The 26,116-nt window shown below is 45.4% G+C and overlaps 2 protein-coding genes across 5 annotated transcripts in view; both read left to right on the top strand.

The window, feature by feature from the left end:
* The window catches only part of tmcc1a (transmembrane and coiled-coil domain family 1a), a 33,456-nt gene extending 12,568 nt beyond the window's left edge, over positions 1-20,888 (top strand). For 3 of the 4 annotated variants that reach the window (XM_084680691.1, XM_084680694.1, XM_084680690.1), the window contains 4 exons: positions 15,109-15,366; positions 15,611-16,302; positions 18,054-18,189; positions 18,566-20,888. In XM_084680691.1, coding sequence (XP_084536817.1) covers positions 15,109-15,366; positions 15,611-16,302; positions 18,054-18,189; positions 18,566-18,880 — 1,401 coding nt within the window. In that variant the 3' untranslated portion in view covers positions 18,881-20,888. Of the gene's footprint in view, positions 1-12,838; positions 13,747-15,108; positions 15,367-15,610; positions 16,303-18,053; positions 18,190-18,565 lie in introns of those variants that run through there. The other variant, XM_084680692.1, reaches the window with a different exon arrangement.
* A 2,025-nt stretch (positions 20,889-22,913) lies between these two features.
* Positions 22,914-26,116, top strand: part of plxnd1 (plexin D1) — a 45,266-nt gene continuing 42,063 nt past the window's right edge. The window contains exons 1-2 of the mRNA XM_084680163.1: positions 22,914-24,301; positions 25,871-26,047. Coding sequence (XP_084536289.1) covers positions 23,087-24,301; positions 25,871-26,047 — 1,392 coding nt within the window. The 5' untranslated portion in view covers positions 22,914-23,086. The remainder of the gene's footprint in view (positions 24,302-25,870; positions 26,048-26,116) is intronic.

The raw sequence follows: 26,116 nt of genomic DNA, 5'->3' as shown, positions 1-26,116 counted from the left end.
CAGATAATCCTCCAGGGCATGTTTCTAAATGTCTGCTCACCTTGTCCCTCAGAGAGAGGATATTGGAAGAGGGGGTAGAAGGATAAGTCCCCCCCAATGCCTGCCTCCTCCCTCCCCCCAAGCCTTCTCCACCAGGCCACCTAGCCCTGTCCTCTCCCCAGCACACAGAAGGCGCCCAGCAGCACAATGTCTCCTCAAAGCCCAGATCCATAGACCTTGAGAAGACCTGGTGCAGTTACAATTCTGCAACCACATCACAGCTTACAAAGCCCAACGAGGACCTCTGTAGAGGGCCTGCCTGTGAGTGTGACATGGTCCCCAGGCCTAATCTGGTCCTGTGTGGCACTTAGCTAACTAGCGACCTCATTACCTTGTCCCTCTCCTCTCCTGGGTTGTCTTCTATTCTAATGGAGGCTGAAAGAGGTCCACTTTTAAAGGTGTGTTCCAACAACAGTATTGTATTTTTATTGTATTACTGTGTTGTTACTCATTAAGCTAGAAACCATTCCGACCGGTCAAACAACTGGTGATAGTGTTTACTTTCAATAACATTTATGACAAGACGGATTGTGTTACAGTCAAAGACAACGCACACACACAGCGGACATCAAACAAAACTTTAATTGAGATTTGACAAGGAGTTTTCCAGTGGGTTGAGGTGTACTGTGTGTTTTTCAATTCATGTGACCCCACCCGGGAAGTGATGTCATCCATTGCTTGACTAAAGCTGCTGTGTGTGTCTGTGTCAGAGCTAGGGTTGGTATGACTATGTGTGTGTTTGTGTGTTGTATGCATCGATGTGTGTGTGCATGTGTACTATCATTTGTGTATAGCATCAGGAATTACTGAAACAGTTCCTTGTCTAAAAACAATTTTCACTATTGTGTTCAAAACAATCATTATTGAAAAAGTACTGTAAATAGAAGTGTTCTTGTTGTGGTTTGTGGTTGGTAGAGACTACCTCTTCACTACTTTAAGCTCTTGACTCCCTGGTTGGCCTCCCTTTGCACAACTCTTTCTCTTTTTCATCTCAGTTTCTACCCCCCTGCTTCCTGCTCTTACCTCACAGACATTTTCTCGACAGCATTCCCTTTATTCCACTATCTTCCTTTTCTTCTCTCTCAAATAAATGGTCCCCCCGCTCTCTGTCTCCCCTGGAGTGCTCTACAACTCTTCTGCTGAAAGTGTAAATATTTTCTCGCCTGCTTTTCACCCGTAGGCTGTGATGCTACTGAATCGGCAGAGTATGTCTGCATGTGTATTTGTGCACGTGTGGTTGTGTGTGTGTGTTGTGACCTTGGGTATTTTTGCTACTGAGTCTGCACAGAAGGATTACAGTTTGTCTTCTCAATGTTGTTCCTTTATTTACTTTCCTCTCATGGTTTGTGTGTGTGTGCGTTAGTGTGTCATTGTGATTTTTTTGCGGAATCTAGATAGCCATGTTTGCCTACAGTATGATTGTTCTTTGTTCTCTGTGTATTGATGTTTGTGTTATTGATTAGGGAAGCAAACTCTACTGTCAGTGGGAGCTGAAACGTTCTTCCGTGTCTTCCTCCTTTGGCTTCCTGTGTCAGGGACAGAGGCTGCCCCGAGGATTCTCCCCCAGTGTGTGTGTGTGTTGCAGGACCTAGCTCTGTAATTAAACAGGGTCATTTCCTTTCTAACGAGAAGCTACATCTGTTACCGTGCTTGTACGCACTCTCTCTCTCTCTCTTACACTCTTTTGCTCTCTATCTTTCTCTGACTGGCCTACCTAAAACCCAGTGTATTTACGTCACATCTCTCTCTCTCTTCTCTCGTTCTCTCTGACCAGCGCTGCCACAGTGGAACTGATTGTCTGTCTCCATAGTAACAGGATGTGTTCAAAGAGTGCACAGGGTGGGTGACTATGCTTAAGGCTCACAGGTGCCCGTTTCAGACGTCATAGTAACCACGTCAGTCTGACAGGATGGAACATGATCCTAGAGAGAGAGGAATTGTCAGATACCGAGACCGAAACAGAGAGTGACTGAGAAAGAAAGAGAGAAAGAAACAGACATAGTCAGGGTGTCTTTAATCTAAAGAGCTAACCTGGTGTGTTCCCGGGCTCATGACAGTCGCACTCTCACACCGTGCTGTAAGAAAGACACACGGAGGTTTCCTGTTTCCTGTGCTCGAGGTTGAGATAAGCACAACTCAGTGATGTCTTGCTGCTTGAGCGTTAGGGTGTGGTGTAAGTATGTTTTGCTGTTCACGTGGATTCATATCATATTGATATCACAAGAGATAACAGAAATGCTGCATAAATGCAAGTATCTTCTCAGGATGTGCTGAGTGTCCATAAACAGCATTATATACAGAGTACTGTTCTCCCCTTCTATCTGCCGTTCTACTGAATGCTAAACACATACTATACACTCACACTTTCAAGCACACTGTTGACACAAATTGCATGTAAAACTGTTTTAGCAAATAGTAATAGGAGCTTGAGTTTGTAGCAGAGTAGGTTATCAATAAGGCTAATTATAGACAGAACATCACTTTGGTCAACAGAGGGGAGCTATTGGGTTACAGATAAATCAATGGAGTTGGTCTTGTCTTGTGCCCCTTTTTACTACAGATATTTCCTTAAAGATGGGGACGGTCGTTTTTATTTGCTTTTGAAGTTGTAACCTTTGTATGCTGCAACATGCAAATGTATGTGTACGTTTTATTAATTTGTGTGTGCATGGATGCGGGTGTTCCCTTTGAAGTGTTACCCCAGCCAGTTTAATTAGGCTGCTGAATATTCATCAGTAATTATACATACAGGCCAACGCCCTTAGCCAGGACAGTGCAATGTTAGTATGCAAACAACTCTGTGTGCACAACAGACTTTACCATGCAAACTGTGAGCACATAAATGTCATGTGCACTCACTGTCTCCCTCTCGTTTTCACTCTTTATCCCTCTCATTTGATCTCTTTCGGTCACTATCTATTTATCGCTTTCTCTCTCTGGAGAGAGTGAGAGTAGACGGGGTAGAGGGGTAGTAAATGTAAATCAGAAAGGAGGAGTTGCGAGCGAAAAGGCATGGGTGGAGGTGAGCAGAAGAGAGTAGGGTGTCTGAGCGCTGTGGGAGGTGCAGTAAGGGACATCAACTGTGACCCAGTATTCCAGCTTCCTCACTGTTCTAATCTGGGGAAGGAGGCTGCTGCTCTCACTGCACAGCTATTAATAGTCCTCAAGCAGTGCAGGCCAGGTTCACTTTTCAAGGGCAAATGTGTTGAATGCATGTTTTACGTGTGTGCGTTGGTGGTGGTGGTGGGGGGGTCCACGTGTATATTTTTGTTATCTGAGTCATTATGGGTCATATTCTTTGTGGGGTTAGGTTCTCGACCCAAAGCTGGTCCTGTATAAGTAATAGTCGGATATGGGTGTGTATGTGCAGTACTGTATGTGTGTGAGTGGGGGTGGGAATGTGTGTGTGTGGGTGTTGGTGTGAGTCTATGTGTCAGTGCAGTTATGTGCGTGTGTGCATTTTTGTTTGTTGATGTCTGGTTGGGCTCTGTCAGCGTTGTAGGATTTCCACATTTTTGAGCTGTGAGGATGTTCTGGTCAACCTTGACCCACATGTCTGCTGCCCTAGCACTGCTCACTGGTAAACTGTTTTGACAAGTCAAGTAGACTGTAATAGGTCAAAAGATGGTTGACATGTTAAAGGATTTACGTAGATATATCTACTTTTTGGTGTGTGAACAAGGAATAGAAAACATACTGAGGTGGGGGTCTGTTGATCTTTCAGTCCCTGCCACTCCCTTTGACGGGTTGTGTGTGTGTGTGTTGCATGATGAATAATAGATGAGGCTATAGATTGCTGAGCTCTGCTCTGCTCCACTGACCCAGTTAACACACAGGAGAACATGTTTCCCCTTAAAAAATAAAACCCACCAATGAGCCATGTTTTTACCCTGTGCTCACTCTGTGCCCTCCAATCAGAAAGCCTGATGTGGCCAGCTGTCTTCTGTACCTCCAATCAAAGGACAGCAGACACAGCAGGGCTAAAGTCTCTATGAGGCGATGAAGGGGTGTCTGAGGGTCTCTAACTGTACGCAGCACATAACAGCAGTACAGCAGCAGCCCTGTTTTACACTGCTCTCATAAAGACTGGTGTCATCATGGTCACTATCTCTTCTATCGTTCTGTTCTTTTGTTATCTCACAGGAATACCTGACCTTGTCTTCATTGGGGTTCAGATTGCAGCTCTTCCCTCATTCTATCTTTCCATTTCTTATCACTTATCTCTGATCTATTATCCTACCTTGCCCTTGATTTCCCTTTACTGTTCTTTGGATGTAACGTCCTGCTGCAGGGTTTAGGAAAGCTACGCAGCAGACTAGGGTTGTGCGTGAAATCTTTCACTGAAGGGGTAGTAATGATGGAAGAATGTAATAAAGAGAAGGGATGTTGACAGGAAATAGTGCAGGAAATGGCTTTGTCAGGGACACAAACCTTGCAACTCATAACAAAGGAATTCTAGAATAGGGTCCTTGGGATGGAGGTCCTGTAGCTGGTGAAGGTTTTTCCCTTATTTCTCTCTCTCTCTCTCTCTCTCTCTCTCTCTCTCTCTCTCTCTCTCTCTCTCTCTCTCTCTCTCTCTCTCTGTCTGTCTCTGTCTCTGTCTCTCTCTGTCTCTCTCTGTCTCCCCCCCTTCTCTGTCTCTCTCTCTCTGTCTCTCTCTGTCTCTCTCTGTCTCTCTCTCTCTCTCTCTCTCTCTCTCTCTAGCTCTGTCTCTCTTTCAAACCAGTGTTGAGCTTGTCCAACAGTTCTTGTTTGGTTAGTAGAGGCTCTAGCACCACCTAGTGGATTATGATGGTTTGGGTTAAGCATTCTGAGGAGATACTTTTTCCAAAACAATTTAAACAATGTTTATGATTTTATATGTTGTGGGGGGTAAATGCTCAGATATATGTATCCATAAATTAGAGTGATTTATGTGTGTAATTTACATATTTGTTTTTAGGCGTTCACCATATTTTTTCCATAGCATGTTAGACCAGATAGTAATCATCACTGCTAAGATGACCATTCAATAGTAATAAGCTGCATTTATAGCTGTGGTGTACACATAATCAGTGTCCTGTATCAGCTTAGTATTAAAAGATACGAACAATTATTCTTCACCCTCAAGTGATCCTGTGGATTCTAGTGGATCCAAGACAGCCTCTTATTCCCCCCTCAGCCACAGCCTTTAAACAGCCTCAGCTTCTCAGGCCTAGCCAGTCAGCCTCAGCCCAGGGCACCTGTCAGGCCTCATGAAGAGGGGGCTTGGGGGTCAGGTTTGGACCGGGCGGGGGGCTATAGAGAACCAGATGGGTGTAAGGGAAGCAGATCAAACAAAGTATAGGGGCAAAAGGCCAAGACTAATTGTCCTGCCATCCCTGTCTTCCTGCCCAGTGAATAGGCTGGCAGGGTGTTGAGGCCAGCACACTTCCCATGGTACACATTGTATTGTACAGAACCAGCTATGAGTTGTGGGACAACGGCCCCTGTCTCTGTGTTGCATAAGCAGGATAGGTCGGGTATAAACAGAGCCAATCCAGCAAAGCCTGGCCCGAACCAGACACATACACAAACGCAGAAACAGAAACTCACATGCCAAGCAAGGGAACACATGTGAGTACATGGTATGGTGAAAAGTTCACACACACTGGCTTCAGTACCTCAGACATGTGCAGAGACATGTGTACTGTACATGGACAGTGCCCCACACTCAGACTCACAGACACCACAACAACCCCCCCCTCCATTTGACCGTAATCTTTCTCCGGATGTGCGTTTTGGACACCGTGGGAGAAGCTGGGAACCCAACACACATGGCAACCTAGTGTTTCCTCTCCATATGTCCCTGTGCGTTGTTAGCTGGAGGTGGCAGGTTACCATGGTGGGTCAGAGCTGGAGGATGGCAGGGAGTAGAACTCCTCTCTCCATCTCTGTCTTGTTTTGGTTTGGCGTGCGGGTTCGATGTGAACACGTGTGTTCTTTCTCCTGCATGGCTGGGTGTTTCCAATTCAAACCATGGCACTTCCAGTCCCTGCAGTCACAATGCTCTCTATTAATAATCTGCCCTGTTGTCTGTGTACATCCTAACGAGGCCATTGATGAGGGATGATTGGGACTGGGAGGCTTGGATGGGGAGGCAGCAGCATGGGCTGTGTTCTACGGCGGAGGTTCTGTTCCAGCTCCTCCCCACCCAAACAAACCCTGCTCTTCTGGGTTTATATCTCCTCTCACAACCAGAAGCCATAGTGCCGTGGAGTGGAGGGCATGGATGGGATGCCACCATCTGTCTCTCCTCATCTTCTCTCTATTTCTGACTCTTGTCTGCCCTCTTTATCCCTACCATCATTGTCTGCCAGGTGTTTTACTTTTTTTCTTGGTCCCAACCTTCCTTGAGTGCAGTTTGATGTGTGTCCAAATAGGTCAGAGCCAGTGGCGGCTGTGTGAATCTCTTACAACCCATAAGTTGTGATGAGACACAGGCTTATAAAATGAAATGGCTGAAACGAGAATGATGTTTTTCTAGCTGACCTGTTATAAGCACAAGTGCATGCACACTCATACACAGAATACAGCACCGGAACCTGTATCTATAAAGTAACAACCTAGTAATCTCAGACAACCCCATTGGGAGACCGTTCTATTCCAGGGTTAGTATTGGTCAGTAGCATACATACTAAGGATACTATAAAGTCACCCTCCACCCCCCAAATACTTCCTCAGGGCCGCTAAACAAGCCTGTTTGTGGAATGTTACTAAGGAATGTCTTACGGAGTCACTGAGAATTTCCTGAGTCACTCTAGCTGTGGATAGGTGACAGTGACCTGATGCTGCTACCCTGAGGCTTGTGGCGCTGCCTGGTACAGAACATTTCACACTGAACACTCTGACAATGGTTCCTGATTCACCCCTATTTGATCGTTTTTAATGCTATTACTGCATTTATTCAAAAATTATAATATTTTGTTATGCCACTATGTAGTTGTTTTCACAAGAATGTTTGTGTCCTTGTGTTATACTGTGCACATGATAATGCATGTCTTTCACTTGACTTGTGTCCTGGGGGTGGAATGGCACTGAGCTCATAGAAGCAAAATGTGGGTCTGTGCCAAAAGCACCCAGAAACCTGTTTAACCACATCTCTGGTTCGTGCTTCCAGGTGACTGACATGTCAAATAAGTGAGACACTAGCCATGTTGTGAGGGTAAGGCCCAGGCCTTTGTCTGATGTCATGTGTGTAATGAGTTGCATTCCTCCTGTATTCCTCAGTATTTCATTGTGTGTTGAGGGTGTGTGTTTATGTAGTCTCACGCGTAGTTCTGCCTGTTTTGAAATGAGGGGAAAGCATATGGACTCTAGTTATGATGATGAAATGTACCGACAAAATGGATGGCACTGACAGGCTGGATAGTGAGGATTGTGTTAGGGGTGGGCAGCTTGACTATAGCCTCTGTCTGTTGTGGAGGGGGAGGTTAGTCTTTATCGTCAGTCATTATGTCCATTTTATACATTTACACATTACACAAACATGTATTACAGTATGACATAGCACACAGACTCTCACAGTTCCCTCACAATGACTGAGGCCTGCTCTTATGTAAGCCACCTTTCCCCCAAACTAGCCCCTCTCTCTCAGGGTCCTTACACCCCTCCCTCTAAGTCTTTTCTTAAAGCCTGTATTCATTACCCCTCCCCTCTCTCTCCTCTCCCTCCTTTATTCCCTCCCTCAGCTCAGCTCATTTCTGTACAGAAGCTCTTTGGCAACCCATGTCCTGCTTTACCCCCTACGTGCCCCGCTTCGCTTCTCCTCCTAATTGGTTGTGAGCAGTCAGTATATAAACACACACACATACAGACACACACTCCCATTACAGTTTTAAACCCACACAGTCTTACACACTTGTTGCAGTCTTGTTGATCATATGACCATATAATCTGAAAAGGGGTTTATAGTTGAGAGAGAGGAGTTGTTCTCTCATTAAAACTCACTATTTTATGCCTCCCAAGATACAAATGTATGACATGCTTCTTTTTAGATCGGGTTGAGAACTGTGTGGCTGTTATAAATTAACTATCTGTTTTGCAAGGCTGGTTGAATATGACCATCTTTGTGTCTGTATGGTGACGCTTGATGTGTCATGCCTCGGAGCTGTGGATGGTTAGAACAGTGTTACAGTGATTGTCATTGGCTCCCTGGTTTGATTTGATTGGTCAGTCTATGCCGGATGTGATTAGTGATTGGCTGATACATTTACTTAATGGAATCTTATTGGATGAGGCATGTTGTTTGAGGTGATTGTTTTCACCGTGATGGCTTAAAATCCAGATTGGCTGTGACAATCAAGCTGTCAAAGATAATTGGATCGTAAATTAAGTTTTTACATTATTTCGACAGATAGTTGGCCTAGAAACTACTAGAATAAAAGCTTCCCCCTGCCTCCCTCCCCCACCCCCATCCCATCCGGGCACTCACTCCCCCTTTTACTCCCCTCATTCCCTCCCTTCCTCTCCCTCTCTCTCTCTCTCTCTCTCTCTCTCTCTCTGACAGCTCCTGGTGGGCTCTTTTCTCCTCTCCTCACATCCGTCCTCGGGGTCTCTCTCTCTCTTTCTCGCTGGGTGGATTTTACGCCCCGTGGACTTTGAGAACAGTTAACCCCGCGTTTCTTTTGTGGTCAGTTCCTGGTTCGCTTAACTCTGTCAGCTCTGTCCTTCCCAGTGTGTGTGGAGTTGACCCAGGACTGCGGATCCTCCCGGGAGAGCGGGTCTGAGGGAGTCGTGTTTGATGAAGTGTGTGTTCTCCATACGCAGGGTTGCCGTTGACTGGACTTTGCCCCGTACAGTGTGTGAGCACTGAAGCATGACCTGAGAGGAGCTGCCTGTGTTTGTGGGACTGGACGGCTGGTAGCAGCAGCAGAGCAGGCAGATCCCTGAGTGGATTCTGCTTCTTAGTGCTGATGAAACTGGCTGGTCACTGAGGATACTCTCTTTGAAGCTATCTCTCTTAGCCCCAAACTTTTTTTTTTCATTGGGTCCTTCAGGGCTTTGTTTATTTGGACTGTGGTGGACCCTTTGTTAAGTAGACTTTTCGTTGAATGGACTTTGTGTAAAGCAGACAAGGAGTGTGTCCAGTGTGATGAGTGGGCTGGCTCAGAGCCCTCCTCCCTGACAGACAAGCCCCTCCTGAGGCTGAGAGAGGCCCACATATGAGCCCCCCATCATGGAGGTCATCTTACACCTGGTAACTGCTGACTCCTCTCCACCTCCCACCCCCACCACCGTGAGTCTCCACCTGGACACAGTATGTGTGTGTGTGTGTGTGTGTGTGTGTGGTGGAGTGTGGGGAGGACAATTGTCTTACAGAAGTGGTGTTATGTGCAGAGGTATTTTGATATGTACGATTACTTTATTGTTTGTCATTGTATTCGTGCATTGTGTACTGTATGCATCTCCTCTACAAGTCTCCTCTATGAGTCTGCTATCTCTAAGTGTTTGTCAAATATGATGTATATGTGGAGGAGGATGGTTTGTGCCAGATAATTAAATAGTTATTTTGCCACCATAGAAAGGATTCTATTAACTTGAAAGCTGTGAATTGAGGTGAAAGACCAATGCAGGATTGAGAGGCTTGGAAGGACTCGGTTTGATGTCATGGGGACAGAACGCTTTGGTGGTGAAGAGCCTGTGTGTTTATAGGGTCTATAGCTGTTGGTGTAGGTTTTTTTTTTTTTGTTTGGAAAAGGACACAACAGGCTTTTCTCAGACCCCCTGAAATCCTCCACACAACAACAGTTAAATACTGGCGAGCTTGGACAGAGTTTGTCTGTGTGTCTGTGTGTATGTGCATGATTTTGTACAAGTGTGTGTAAGTCTGTGTGTGTTTGTGTTATGAAGTAAATCAGCTTGTGACAGCGTCACACAGAGTTATGTAATTGTCCATAGCTGTTGAATGGGCTCATTGTTGCCAGATTGGATCCCCTTCAACACACAAAGAAGCGGATTTCCATTAAAAACTGCTCTTTTGTCTCAATATCAGAGCTGCTTAATTTGGCAGAGTTGGATGGGAACTATGGCCACAATGAAAGAGAGGACAGAGACAAGTTTAGGAGAGGGGAGAGATACATGTTTGACCTAAACATTAACATGACTGAATGTGCATTCACTCAAAGTGGCATAGCGAGGGGAATGAAGAAATGTTTGGCTGGACAGTGTGATCACACTTCTATTATCATGACTCTTATGACAGTCTCTTAGTTATAACAGCCTAACTCAGAGGCCTTGTAGAAGTGCTCACTCTTTACTGTATTGTTGAGTGTTGATTCTCAGCTGATTCATACTGTACCAACACTTTTAGAAATAGGGGACCTCTCACCATTATGTCAGTCTGAGCTGTCTTGTGCAGAGGGGGTATATTTACTGTACACACTGAGTTGAACTACAGAAACAAGGTCCATTTTGACTCTGCAAGGTTTACTTACTGACTTAATGGTGTCCCTTGGGATAATGTTCATTTCCTACACTTTTGTTGACAGGTAGACATGTTAATACTATGAACCAGTAGACTGTGGAGGAGGGAGCATCTCTGTAAAGAGAGTGGGGTATCCTGTTCCAGTTGTCCTGTCTTTCCATGGCTTGGACAGATACCTCTGAGATTACCCCCCACCCCCACTCAACTAAACCTGAACCTCCCAACAGGCACTGCCCGTTGGTCTGGTCTGGGGCTGGGTTGTGACACCTCTTGATCTAGACAAAGCTGTTGAGCAGGTCTGACTTACCCAAGTTTGATCAGAAGCCTGGGAAAGACCCTTCCAAGTCTGCACATACTGACACACAAACTAACATGCACACATACATATACACACAGTTAGACATGTTGATACAGTATTATCTCAAATTGATTCCTTAATCATCTACATCATCTGCTCTTTCATTCTCCCTGCTTTCTTTCCTCTGTTGAAGTCTGTTTTGTGGCTGTGAGTTCATGTCCAGTTTAAAGATGTTCAGATAGGAAATGAACTGTCTGAGGTGTTTGGTCCTCATTATCTACAGCAACCTAATATCCAGTCAGTCTTACAGTTATCGAAATCTGATCTATAAAGTACATTTGCTTTATACTTTGGTTAGTTGCACAGCAAGATTCCATACTGGTACGGATTGGTTTAGCTCAAAGGTACTTGCATGCAAGAGTACACAAAATCTCTTAAAACATTTAATCTGATGGTGTGCTTTTATGTTTAGCCAGGGGTATAAGGTTTGGATTCAGCAAGCTTACATTATGTGACTGCCTATGGTTGTTTTAGAGTCAACATAATTAAAGCCTCACATGGCTTTGAGCTAGGGTTTAAAACGTGTACAGTAAACATTTGTGGTCTGAAACTCTCTCTATCACTTATTGTAGTTTGCATGTCTCAGTCGTCAGCCAGGGTTGGGTGTCAGCCCCTGTGAGCAGTTGTGTTTGTTAGAAAGAGAGAGAGAGAGGGAGAGGTGAAGAGAGAGGAGGTGAAGAGAGGGAGAGGTGAAGAGAGAGGAGGTGAAGAGAGGGAGAGGTGAAGAGAGAGGAGGTGAACTGTGTGTTTGCCTTGTTAGGCATCGTTCTTCTCATTAAACACCGAGAGTCTGAGAGGTGTTCCTGTGTTCTCTTTTTGAGCTGAGTCTATCTCACGGTGTCACGTGCTGTACAGTGGTACAGTGATCCTTCAGAATCACCTTGCGCACTTGGAATCCTGCTCTCTGTTCTCCGAACCTCCCCATATCTAATCTCACGTTACGTCTTCCCAGAAGTGTTGGAGGAGAGGAGGTGACTCATTCATCAGTTTGGTGGACAGGTATCTGTATCGGTTCAGCTAGACAGGAAGCAACCTGTGCAGCCCTGGCCTGCGATTCATCTCCCAATACTGGGTTTCAAACACCTATTCAGTATTATCCAGGCCTCTGCACTCAAGGACAAGATCTCTAAAGGTGATCTGGACTATAGACCTAGAATCAGATTTTTGAACTTCACTCGTAAGATAAGTGCCTGGTCTTTGACCCTGACGTCTGTGTCTATGACAGCTGATCACTGAATTATTAGCCACATTCAAGCAGCACGGTTTACCCTGGTGATGATGAGTTGTTCTACAGGCTATCTTGTGCTGTTGACTAGATTGTTGAAGTGGATTATTGGTGTCAGCGCAGACCTTACTTATCATGAGGAAACCCTCATCAAAGCATTGCGAAGCAGGGCGCTGTAGTTCAAAACAATCAGGATTGGCAAATGTAATCTTTTTGTGCTTTCCTTTGTTGATGCTTTAACTAACACCATAAGAAGCTATGTGATTATGACACTATATCTGAGGCCACAGCTAGTTATGCCATATTGAGCCTATTCATTTGGTTACCCTTAAGTTATCAGATAGTCACACGGCACTGCTTATGACATCAGAGTGTTGATGTACAGGGCCAATGAGTGGATCTACATGTTCAGGTTCCATTTAACACTTTTAGGCTATCAAACTGTCCTTACTATAGGCCTAGCCTGCGTAGATATTACCCATGGCCGACTTCTAGTCAGACTATACATCATCGTAAGGCATAAATGCTAAACAGGTGACCTCACTGTCATATTTTAGGACTTCATTTGAGAACAAGTTTTTACTGGATGCCAGCCTACTCGCATTTCCCGCTTGTAATGCTCACGCCATTCGCATTGCTTTCTCTTCTTGTTCAGTGATTCATTCCTTTGTCAGCCGTCGACGCGTCTTTTCGTCAGAGGGGATTTTTTAATCATTTTACACCTGTTGGTTTTTGTCCTTTGGTGGTTTAGTCATCATGACCTGCATAATCATAATTTTTTTCAGCACATTTCATGGTTTTATTGGCCTATTAGAAATAATGTGATTAGATCTTATGTCAAGAGACTATTCCTGCTTATAGGCTGTCAGACTTTAACTATCAACATTATGCCTCCACTGTCGTTTTTAAAATGCAGTGCACACAGTGACATCTTAGGCTAAAGTAGACTGACTTTAAAATCCCTGGCTTTGTGCTTTGTGTGTGCTTGGGTGAGTGTGTGTGATTGTGTTTAGGAGGGTTGGCAGGTTATTGGACTGGTTTATCTTAACCTGCGTTCCTCTCCGTTGTTGACTGGCACTGGGAGATTTGATCCAAAGTCACACAGCCAGCTTGACCTGTAATTGTTTTGCTCTAGAGTTATAGTTTCTTCTCACTCAAGCTCTTATTGCGACTATTGTTTTGACAATGGGCAGATAAGGAACCACAGATTTGGATATGTTTGTATAAATAGTCATATATCTGTGGCTTATTACCATAAATAGACTTAAATATCAAGGGCAAATGTTTTGGAGCTATTTGAGGTCACAGATGTACAGTTGTGAAATGTCTCTGTTCTGTTTTTGTGATTCAGTGATAACTGTCCTTTTGAGTCCCTTTTGCACTTGCTCGAGGCGTGGTTGCAAACTCAGGCCATGATGTCATTCTTGTCTTGCAATGGGAGGAGAGTGGGAGGAGAGTGGGAGGAACAAGGGAGGAGAGTCTACCAGAAGCGCATAGGCAGTTTCAGGTGAAAATCGTAAACTTTCACAAGTCAAGTTTGTTGTGCGAGCGAATGTAATGAATCCTCGTCGCGACATAGGCTATTTGGATGTCTAAATCTTGGGACTAATGAAAATACAAATTAATCCGCTTTTAGGGAAAATGCATTGGGAGCAAGTCCTGCGTCTGAAGAATAGCAAGGTGGGACATAGTCAGTTAAAATATCAACTTCGAGCTTATTATTTTGATGTTGTTGATAAAAGCCCATTGTATGAGTTAAAGTTGCTTGACTTTAATTTAGTATTGTCAAATGTAAATTGCATTTGTGATGGCATTGTGATTAAACTATTACAGTGGCGCTTGTCATCGATTAGTCATCACTTCCTCGCGCACGAGTGACATTCCTGCAACAGTGCTCAGTTTTGTGACTGAATAGCTAGTTACGTTATTGTTATGTGGTTATAGCCGAATACAAAAATTAAACTGTTTATGTTTTAATGTATTACCAGTATTGAGAGTCTAAACAGTCTTGACAGTCTGTAACCCGTTTAACAGACGGCATGAGAGAATATCCAATGGAATGTACTGGCTACTTAACGCATCTGACAGTATACAGGAGGAACTTGCATAGCATATGCTATTTAATATTTTGATGTTTGATCATGTCAGGTCACCTAATTTGTTTTCTCTTTTGGTCTTTGTTTTAAATTGGATCTAAAGGTGCCTAATCAATGCTTTAATCTAACCCTAGCTCTACTCAAAGGTCTAGGTAAAACTACATTCCTAAGGCAACTTCTTGGTTTTACCTAGAGTGATAAGGCCAACGATATGGACAAAATAAATCAATGTCTGGTAAAAGCCGGTCATCTGGGCTACACAGGCAGGTTGTTATGATCTGTTCTCACAAATCCTACATGCTGTCAACCATGCCCAACATTGTAGTCGACACACTTTAATGACCAGGTCTGATTTATTATCCCCCTAGTTGTAGTTAGTGTATGACCAGTGTATGACTAGCGCTGTAAGACCCGATTTTAAAATTTCAACATCACCTTTAGGTCTCCAAAAAACAAATTTGCAAATAAGATGTTTTTGGAACGACCACATTTACATAACCAATTGTCTTGCCTTGCAATGCTATTGGATACATTTGGCAATTAAAGAGCTAAAGGTGACTTGTAATTTTACAACAAGGGGCTAAAACTTACAGGGCTAGGTTGGACATTCTGAACAAATGAAACACAAGACATTTACAGACTTCTGTTTCTACTTCCTCTTACTGTTTTCTGAGCCCAGGCTGTTTCTTATATTGTGATCATGCATCATACGTCATAGGAGCTGACCGCTAGTGGCCCTCTCATCTAATGCAGGGTTTCTTTCTAGCAGCAGAAATGCAGCATGGAGGGGAATCTCCACCCAGACTGATACATCAGCAAAATTCCAGAAAAGAGTTTCTTTTATATAACACTTAGACCTATATCCTCCTTCCCTTCTCTCTACTCTCTCCAACCCTTCCCTCCTCACTCTGTTTAACCCCCCCACCCCATATCTATCCCTTTCTAGATCGACCGGTTGGAGTTGAGTGGGTTGGCTCAGACCCCTCTGTCCGTGTCGTGTGGGGCTGACGGCTCCTTCTCCGGGGCTGACGATGGCACCCCAGACCCCCAGCGCACCAAGCAGGCCATCGCCCAGCTGCAGCAGAAGATCCTCAAGCTCACAGAGCAGATCAAGATCGAGCAGACTGCCAGGGATGACAACGTGGCCGAGTACCTCAAACTGGCAAACAATGCAGACAAGCAGCAGAGTGCCCGCATTAAACAGGTCAGAGAGCATACTTAACTCCAAATAGACTCCTTAGTCCTTAATTCCCTTAATATCCTTATCATGACATGTTTTTTCTTGTTCATGAGTTCAGGCTGTGGAAAGAAAGGTTGAACAAAATAACATTCCGTACACTTGGATAGACTGGCTGTGATGTTGTACATGTTATATTAACACCAAGCCTGCTCTGTCCATCTACTCAGTGCAGAACTGTAACCTGCTGACTGACCTTTGAACCTGCCAGGTGTTTGAGAAGAAGAACCAGAAGTCGGCCCAGACCATCCAGCAGCTGCAGAGGAAGCTAGAGCACTACCACCGCAAGCTGCGCGAGGTGGAGCACAACGGCATCCCTCGACAGCCCAAGGATGTGCTCCGGGACATGCAGCAGGGGCTGAAGGATGTGGGGGCCAAGGTGACAGGCTTCAGTGAGGGGGTGGTGGACAGTGTGAAGGGGGGTCTCTCCAGCTTCTCTCAGGCCACGCATTCGGCTGCCGGGGCGGTGGTGTCCAAACCCCGCGAGATCGCTTCGCTCATCCGCAACAGGTTCGGCAGCGCTGACAACCTCCCCTCCCTCAAGGACTCTCTGGACGACCCTTCGGGGGAGGACGGGGTGACCGGCGGTGGGGGGCGCTCGTTGGGCAGCGCGGGACACCATTTCCAGTCCAGCCCCAAGTACGGCAGCGAGGACGACTGCTCCAGTGCCACGTCAGGCTCAGCAGGGGCCAACAGCACCACGGGAGCCCCGGGGGGACCCCCCAGCTCCAAGGGCAACACCCTGGAGAGGAGCCAGAGCTCAGGCATGGACATGCTGCTGCAGGAGGTGCAGGATCTGAGGGAGGGCCAGACACGCCTGGAGGAGAGTCTGGAGGGCCTGAAGAACCACTACCAGAGGGACTACACTGTCATCATGCAGGCCCTGCAGGAAGAACGCTTCAGGTACACACAGCTCACCCTGGTCTACTGTAGTGACATGCAGTGGCATACAAACACATTCAATTCAATTGTGAGAAGGAGATTCCGCTCCATCACATTGTCATGTATGCTGCAACAATTGAACTGCCTTAGACATTGGCCAAGGGGAACTTTGGCCAGGGAAAGGTCCCTGGTGTAAAGGAATCAAGAAGAACAATTTAGATCCTCCCTCCTGAATGGCGATGGGCCTATATTAGGGCATACCAGGGGCAAAGTGACTCCGGCTCCTGGGTTGAAGAGCACTTTTATCAACCTCAGCTGATACATACAAAGAGAAGGTCTTTCGACAAAACATTCTGGTTTTGTAGCAGCATGATTACAGCACTGTAGTCATTATGTATTTTGGTCAGGCATATTTATTTATTTGTCTTTCTTCTATTACTATGACAATAATGAATGACATGGGAGCTGTAGATGGTGTGTAGGCTAGAAGAACACTAGTTGAGGTGGATAATTAATGAAAGATTTCCTCCATGACAAGAGACAGAATATTAGTTAGTTAGACAGACAGACCTATGTGGAGAACAGGTGCCCTATGTGTTGTTCCAGGCCCAGCTTCATGCTTCTGGTTTTACACACAGAGACGTCTTTCCTATGGGTTTGTTTTTGTTGTTGTCTGCACGTGGGTGGTGAAGTGTGTTAGCTCTTCAGCCTGAACATAAACCACCAGGGTTATCCAGGAAAATGTCACAGGCAGCGAGAGAGAAGAGAGAGGGGAGGGGCAGAAGTAGAAGACAGAGAAAGCGGTTTAGTGGTGAAGGGGAACATTTTTCTTCCTAAAATGTCAGTCTGGGGCAGGGGACTGTGTTTGTCTAGCAGGCTAAAAATAAAGAGGAGCAGAATGTCCACTGTACTGAGCTTATTCAAGCATGCCAGCTGGGAATGAGCATGGTTTGTCTGTGTTTTAAATGGTTATGCCATTGGAATGTATCATAAATGAGCTCACACTTTCATTTGTATTTACAGTGCTGTCTGAAAGCGTGTTCAGAGTTTCACCCTCATGATCTGTTCAAATTAGGTGATCCGTGTTGTTCTCGTATACACACAAGCACACACACACACACAGCCACCCATGACACATACACACAATGTGCTTAGGCAGCTGCCTGTATGTAACTGATAGGGGATTCTAGGTATAGGGTTGGGATGTCATTATTACAGGCAGGGTACCCGGAGTTCTGTGAAGGCCCCACCTTATCCTCTTACTCACCTGTCCTGTCCTAAGAGCACTGGAGCTTACAGCCATCTGGTGTGCTCTGTGAGTGTGCTGCCACAAGGCAGAGAGCTAGACAGATAGCAGGGTTGGGAAGAGCTAATGAGATCACAATGGTGTGAGTCACTTCATTAAACACTCACACCTGCGTGTGCACACTCAAACACACATGAAACACACTTATTTTGTTTTCTCTCTCTTGTTTGGCTGATCCAGTCGGATGTACTTGCCAACACAAATCCATGTCTCGACAGGTCGGCTCAGTCCCCTCCCTCTTCCTGCTGCTGAGCGTCTTTGATTGGCCAGTTCTGTCAGCCGATGATTAAGCATGCTCTAATCAGCTCAGGATAGTCATCAGCACAATCAGGTGTCATTAGGTTGTGCATGTTTGTGCGTGTGTGTGTCTGTCTGTTAGTGTGTGTATCTGTCAGTGTATGTGTGTATAATGTATCAGGCCTCAGACTCACCGTGTATGTGTGTGTGTATGTGTTTGTGTGTTCAGGTGTGAGCGTCTGGAGGAGCAGCTGAATGACTTGACAGAGCTTCACCAGAATGAGATCCTCAATCTGAAGCAGGAGCTGGCCAGCATGGAAGAGAAAATAGCCTACCAGTCCTACGAGAGGGCTCGGGACATACAGGTCTGTGAACTCACTTCAGAGCTGATTTAAGGTCTTTCAAATGGGTGTTATATGTATGTGTATGTCTGAGAGAGAGAGAGAGAGAGAGAGAGAGAGAGAGAGAGAGAGAGACAGAGAGAGACCGAGAGAGACAGAGAGAGAGAGAGAGATACAGATCTAAAACTCTGAACCCTGTATGTGTTTAGATGTACAGCCTTTCTATAACTCTGCTTGTTTCATTTGAGTCTCTGTTTTACCACTAGGGGTTGCTAGAGCTCTGTTGCACATTGAAGAAGGTGTCCATGTGCGTCCATGTTATTCGACACTGCTCTGTCTCTGCTTAAAGTACGAGGCGTAGGCGTGTCTCACCCTGCTTGTCGCCCTTCCCCCCCTGTAGGAGGCGCTGGAGGCGTGTCAGACGCGCATCTCCAAGATGGAGCTGCAGCAGCAGCAGCAGCAGGTGGTGCAGCTGGAGGGGCTGGACAACGCCACGGCCCGCACCCTGCTGGGGAAGCTCATCAACGTGCTGCTGGCCCTCATGGCTGTGCTGCTGGTCTTCGTCTCCACCGTGGCCAACTGTGTCGTCCCCCTGATGAAGACGCGCTCGCGCTCCTTCTCCACCCTCCTCCTCGTCCTCCTCTTCGCCTTCCTGTGGAGGAACTGGGACGCCCTCTCGGGATACACACACCGAGCGCTGCAGCCCCCCAGATGATTGGGGCCAGGCGGAAAGTGTTCGCGTTGCTAAGGAGACGTCAATGGTGTGACTTCTTGTCGCATACAGGAAGCCGGAGAGCCTAACTGCAATAGGATGTGAAGGCTGTCTCGTCGGGCTCTGAGGATTTCTCCAATCAGCTGTCACAGATATGCAGGAATTGGAAGTAAACCAGAGTGAAAGAGACAAGGAGGGAAGATCAGTGAACAGTCACATGACTTTCCTTTGGAAAAGAAGAGACTTTGTTTACATATTAGGAGACAAGATATTATAGTGTTCTTTTCCTCACAGGATGCAATGTCATACTGGTTTTATTTTTAGAGGTTAATCAAGTATATTGTCTTTACATTTTCTAATATTTTATTTGAAACGTTATTATATTCTGTACAATGTAGCATTAAGCTCCTCCCACTCTGCACAAAGAGGAGCTTGTCAGGAAACTGATTGGCTATTCACCTCAGGGGCTAACTAGCCCCTCTGTCGAGACATGAACATGTTATTGGCTGCCTTCGGGAAATGACTCACTACCGAGCTGTGATTGGTAGAAATGTGAAGGCAAACGTTCCTCAAACCTCTGCTACTTGATTCTGAGACCAGACAGAACCTCAGAGAACCATCCATTTCCCAGAGTCAAAGAAAGGACGTTATGTTGAGTGTCATCATGCATAGAGACTCCTTGTGCTTCCGTACTGTTTTACTAGAAATGATTTACGTTTTTAAGTCAACAAGACGATTGAACTGTTTTAAATAGGAGAGTGACAAACATTAACTACATATAGAATGTGGCACCAGAAAAGACAGAGGTTTGGGTAGACAACTTGCCACAAAACCACTGAATAGGACCATGGGGGCTAATGTGATACCCCACACACTGTATTATCCATTTGGTCCCAAATGTGGTTTTTCTGAATTGCTAGTTTTTATTAACATTTAGAGAATCCCAGCACCTTACAGCACCCTGTACCGGACCCCCTGGGGGTATAGGAGAATGTGAAATGACATAGGTCGTCCATCCTGTAGATGACACAGACTTGATAGGTGGTGTCCTCATGTCCTGCCAAATTTGACCTCTAAAATCTAGTTTGAAGGCAGGCTGATTCATATCTACATTAATAGATATCTCCACTGCCATGTCAATTCAATGCACTTACCTGTGTAGGAATATTCTGCATCACACTTCTACTGTCGCTGCTGAGTGTTCCACTCCCACCCTTTGCCACCCTACCATTCTTCATGCCAAAACAGGGAGGGGCCTGTCAGGGGTCAGGTGTGCCAGAAGGAGACCTAGGTCAGGAACTGTCAAAGCATGAGAAGACAGCGTAGTCCTTCTGTGTGAACAGATAGCACACGGTGCAGTAGTGCATGAATGACATTTTTCAAGGTAAGGGCGATGTAGTACTGTGAGTGACACAACCTCTGTGATCAGGATGTTGGGTGTTTAGATGCGCATGTCCTAAACCCGATCCTGGTCTACAACTCAGTATGCTGGCTCAGTAGAGTATCAGTCTTATCTTTATTCATCTGCTCCAAAAACAGTCCAGCTAAAGTCCACCATGCTCCACAGAAGATAACAGTAGGCCCAATCAGTGGAATTGTTGACCTGCACTTCCTAGTACTGTACACTGCTAGAGGACAAAGATTGTAATACACTTGATAGCAATTCCATATATAGTTGCTGATGCATAGCCATCCTGGATAGGGGTGGTGTTCAGGACTATAGTTATTACTTTGGAACAGTTTTACAGAATAGGAATAAATGGAAGTTAGTTGACACTGCAGTGGATGTAGACATATTTATGGCATCAGAATGAATATACACCCTGAATGAATATTGTTCATATGTTGTGGTTGTGAACTCAGCCCAGTAGAGCTGCTCTCTGGCCCTGGTTAGACCTTGCAGTGACCTTTCTGATGCAGCATGGTAGGGTTGTGGAGCTAAACCACTCCAGTGCCTTCCAATGTCCTTTTCTAAGTGTGGGATAATAAAATAAAGTGCATTCCTGACTAACTTACTCTGCCATTTATCTGTGTGTACATATGTGTGTGTTTGGTATGTAGATGGTTAGATGGTTGATGGAATGAACACAAACACTAGATGAGATTCTACGTTGTGCATGAGTGAAGCTGATGTGTCTAAGCAACTCATTCTATAGCATTCAAATTATACTGCTAAATGGAGTGTGTGTAAGTGTTATGATCATTTTAATGAACTGTTAAAGTGTAATCACCATCGAACACTGACAAACAGATCTTTATTATCGGGCATTTTTTTCCAGATATTTTATCCTGGCATTAATGAACTGATTCAATCTAGGTGCCATGTGTTTATAGGGCCACTAGATGGAGATCTTCCCCTTCCATGGTCCAATAGACCCATGCCATGACCTGCAGGCTAAAGGTTTCTTTACGTCATATTAGTAGCCCATATGGTATAGCAAAAAAAAATTACTTGCCTATCTGCATTTTAATCACCACTTGTGTAGGCTATGTGTGGCAGCATACACGCGCTAAACCGATGGAGGTGTCGTGCCCTGAAATATCGAGCTTCTTATCAGGGCGGAAACAGATTCGTTCGGTCGTCCTTCAGTCACGGTCTGAGGCTCTTACAGGCCAGACTCGGTTCTCCAGGGAAGTGTTTTAAGTAACGTCGCCAGGCAAAATGCCCTCTCACTCAAACAAACAAACACACACACACACACACGCAAGCTTCAGGCCCTAGTCTAGTGTCACGAATCACAAATTATCCAAGCGGAGCACTGGCACTAGTATATGCCTACACCTCTCTAGTGATAGCTGATCCTCGAAAGCCATGACCCCGGACCTTATCACCTCCGAGTGCACAGAGCCATCACATTAGGGAGTGTGCTTGTCAGAGAGCGCGGTGTTTATCTTCGGTGATTGAACGGAGTATACTATAAGTATATGCCCCATGTGTGTGTGTGTGTGTGTGTGTGTGTGTTTGCGGCATGGGGTATTGTGGCGTATCAGAGAGGACCTTCCTGCCCCTCCACATTGCTAGATTTGACGCGCGTGGACAAGATAAACTCTACAAACCCTGGCCGCCATCAGCGCCAATCACGGAGTGGTGACGGAGGAAGAGCACTGACCTGAGGTTCCAACTGGATAGAGAGGTAACCTATGAGTGAGACTGCATAGAACGAGGAATTTAACCGCCCTCAAGTTTTTGGGTTCCCAGCTATGCCTGTTGCGCAGATTTCGCACACTGTTTTGAGGGAAATTATCCTGCTGAGAGCTGTCATGTTCTCTCATCTCGGAGCTGTGAAAGACAAGCATAATTTTATCTCTGTTGAGAAAGTGATTAAGTTACATCCATTATCATACATTTTTGAGAGTAGGCACATGTGTTGCGTTTGAATATTTATGAGACAAACCCCCAAAAGCTATGCAGAATCGACGTGGACGTCCAAAAGCGGAAAGGTGTGCCGATGCGCCCATCTGGTAGCACTTTCACGCTACTTACCCTACCTTATGTGCGAGGACGGAACCCTCGGCATATCTGCAGAACTAATCGTGGAGCTGAGGGAACACGGGCACAGGAGGTGGAGGACTGACCTGCAATTAACCCCGGGATGAGCGGAACCTCTTTGACTTTGGACAGGCCTAAAGCTAGTGGTCCATATCTCCATAGGCCTACATCCACAGAGGTCATAATCTTTTTCTTTTTTTTCATTTAATTGATTTTCATTGAATTATTTCATTCCACAAAGCACCTATAATTGTAACGAAATTGTGGCTCCTTAATATCATATTATAAGAATATTGTCCTTCAACTTAGCCTATCAGTTGATTTAATGTGAATGTAGACTATCCTATAAAGCTAATTTAGAAAAGGCGTTTGGCGCGTTATGTGCGCAAACGTGTATTTCCAATACAACACATTATCTAAGTGTATCTAAATATGTGATAGTTTTTCATAACAGAAGGGCATTTTGACTTTTGGGATTGTCAGAGAAAGGGGCAGCAGCAGTAGCAGTGTGCTCTCACACAGCTCACTCTGTCTACGCTGCGCTGCACTGAGAGAAGGAGCAACGGCTCTCTTAGGCTATCACGTCACTCCGTGTTTAGGCGTTGAGCAGGAAACAGCCTTTCCTTTTTAGATTGTCGCAGTAGGAACAAACACAATATTTTTTCTTTACTCAATGCACCCCTCGGCACAGAACACGCGGAACCCGACCAGAAGGAAAAATGCCTCCTTCGACAGAGATAGCTGTTCTGATCCTCGGTGTCCTGCTTCTGGAATCACCCTGGAGTATCCATGGCCCGCGCTTCGCTCGCGCGCTACAGATACAACAGGCATTTGAGTCTCCAAACGAGACCAATAATTTCGTGGTTGACCAGGTATCTACAAAAGTATACCTGGCCACTGTCAACACCATTTACCAGCTGAACGGGACCCTGAGTTTAGAGGTGGAGAAGAGGACCGGTCCGGTTGAGGACAACCTGTTGTGCCATGCGCCACAGTTACCGCAGGCTCCGTGCGAGCATCCGAAATCCCTCACTGACAACTTCAACAAGCTGTTGGAGCTGGACAGGGAGCAGGGGGTGCTTCTGGTGTGTGGGTCTGTGTACCAGGGCTTTTGTGAGCTTAGGAAAATGGATAACATATCGGAGATAGCGGTGGAGTTCCCCCCTCAGGGAGAGAAAACTGTGTTTCCCAGCATGCTGAATATCGCAGCAAATCACCCCAATGCCTCAACCGTGGGGCTGATTTTCAGGAGCCACGGAGGGAACACGCGGCTCCTGGTCGGGGCGACCTATACTGGGGCTGGCACCCCGTTTTTTCCGAAGAACCACAGCAAAGAGGACCTGCGCTTTGAGAACACACCGGAGATTGCGATTCGTTCTCTGAACATCAAGGACTTATCCCGGCTTTTTACTTATGACATCAACCCGTCCGAGGATAACGTGTTTAAAATTAAACAGGAGGTGAAACCAAAAAACAAACTTAACTTTGTACATGCATTTATACAGAAAACGTATTCTTACATTGCGATCAACAATGACGCAAAAATGGGCCATAAGGAGAGCCAGCCCAATAGCATCCTTGCCAGGATATGTTTGGACACTGATAGTACACGCAAACCCACTTCGGGCGCGGAGAGTCGGAAACTTACAGAATCCTACATCCAGATGCCGCTACAATGTGGATCTAACGGTAACATATATAACCGGCTTGTGTCAGTCCACCCAGCCGAGATCCATACGGACTCCTACCTCTTCGGAGTGTTTGCAAAAGCGGACAGAAAGTCTGCTTTGTGCGTGTTTAGATTTGCGGACATCGAGGAGGAGATCCGACAGGGTCGTAAGAACTGCTCTAACTCCCCCAGCAGCGACGTGCAGGTGCTGGACAGCGTCATTCAGGGCTCTGGCGCAGCGTGCATACACAAGGGCACTCTGGTTGTAAGTATACATGTAATACGTGTGGACATGGGACTTGGAAATGTTAGGAGGTTTGGTCTCGTATAAATCCCATATAAACTGTATATGAGACTGTATAAAATACCCCCCATACCATTAAAAAGGTTCTGAATACATCTTAAAATAAATACACCCGTTTCTTCCGAAATGCTGATAAGTTTTTCTGAAGTTTGCACATTTGTCTGAAGCTTCAAATAAACTATTTTCTTCTTCTTTGGAAAGCATATTAATCTATAAGTACTCCACGGTTGCTTTTGGCAACATGATATGACATACTTGACAGTTTTAGTAGACTAACTATAATGAATGATGCTTTCATGAGGGGAGACATTTCCCATGTCACGAGTGCGCCTGGGGTCAGGATTGCTTGAAGGATCCTCCAAAGCATGCGAAGGTTATGGGAACCGCAGGATGGATCAGATAGACTTATCTCGCGAGTAGGCCAATCACGAAATACTAACAGTTTCCCCAATTCCCTTAATGTTGCATTAGGCTTAACATAAGGAGTAACTTTGTTCTTTTGAATAAAAGTAACTGCTAAAGAACAACAATGTCAATGTAATGATCATATTTTTTTATGACGTTGTGACTGGTTCAACGATATAGAAAACAGTTTTAGTTATTCGATGTCCTGACATGATTTTACATCAACTGGAAAATGACTCTTTTGTTTCCAACAGTCAGTGGCAGTGCCTCATAATGAAATCGAAGCCTATGTTCTGCGTGCAGTCTGAGGAATGCTGTGAAATTCCATCCTTTCAGTGTGGCTAGATTGATTGACAGGTTGGAGATCGTAACAAACGGGCTGTTGGATTGCAGAGTCTAGAGACCCCTACGCTGTCAGGTCTTTAAGATGCTGAGGTCCTGAGAGACAAACACCCATGCTGGTTGGGCCATTTTTACCATGACCAGAACGCCATACGTTTTCAGCCACAGAGCCTTTCCCCAGGCACCCACTTGTGGCTTGATGTGGTTGTGTTTTCTCAAAGAAAAGACATCATATTGCACTGAGAAGAAAGGCTTTCTTTGGTTTTGCTTCGACTCTGCTGTGACCGTTGAAATCTGATATTTTTGTAGCGTGGCTGAGGGCCCTGCATTGAAGGAAAGCCAAGGACACAATTTATGATAAGCAAAGAGGCCAGAGAAGAGCTGCGCGTGGGAACAGACTCCAAAGATATCCACTATGTTGTCTTGTTATTGCTTCCCTGCTTACAAAAAGAGACAGATTAATCTCTAGTTGTAGTGCTCATCCAAGCGTTAATGTAGAATGGTATGAAAGTCAGTTCATGTTGTTATTTTCTTCAACAGAGACAAAGTTAACTATACAGTCTATTCAGATGGACTAAAATGATTAAACCAACCAAATTGACTTCTAGTTGTTATTTATTTAACATGGGTGCTAATGTCTTTTAATTAAAGTTTCACTTTTTATTTATAGCATTACCGTGTCCATGTATTTACATATTTATTGGGCGAAGGGTGGTCGGAATTCTCACACTGTCACTCATACTCTGTCTGTTCAGTAAATAAGTTCTTCTTCTTTGTTATTAGCTGCAGCCGGAGCAGCTTGACTGTGGGGCAGCCCACCTCCAGCACCCCCTGGCACTCCGCAGGCCCCTGAAGGCCACACCCCTTTATGAGGCCATAGGGCTCACCTCAGTTGCCGTGGACAATATACACAACCACACTGTGGTCTTCCTGGGAACCAGCACTGGACGACTGCGCAAGGTGACACACACACACGCGCACACACACATCCCAACAGTAGGCACGACAAAACTGTTCTATTACTCAATT

The sequence above is a fragment of the Hypomesus nipponensis genome, chromosome 18, assembly GCF_054491055.1.
Source record: "Hypomesus nipponensis isolate SF chromosome 18, ASM5449105v1, whole genome shotgun sequence".
In the NCBI taxonomy this organism is placed as follows: Eukaryota; Metazoa; Chordata; class Actinopteri; order Osmeriformes; family Osmeridae; genus Hypomesus; species Hypomesus nipponensis.
This window is presented reverse-complemented; position numbering and strand designations above follow the sequence as displayed.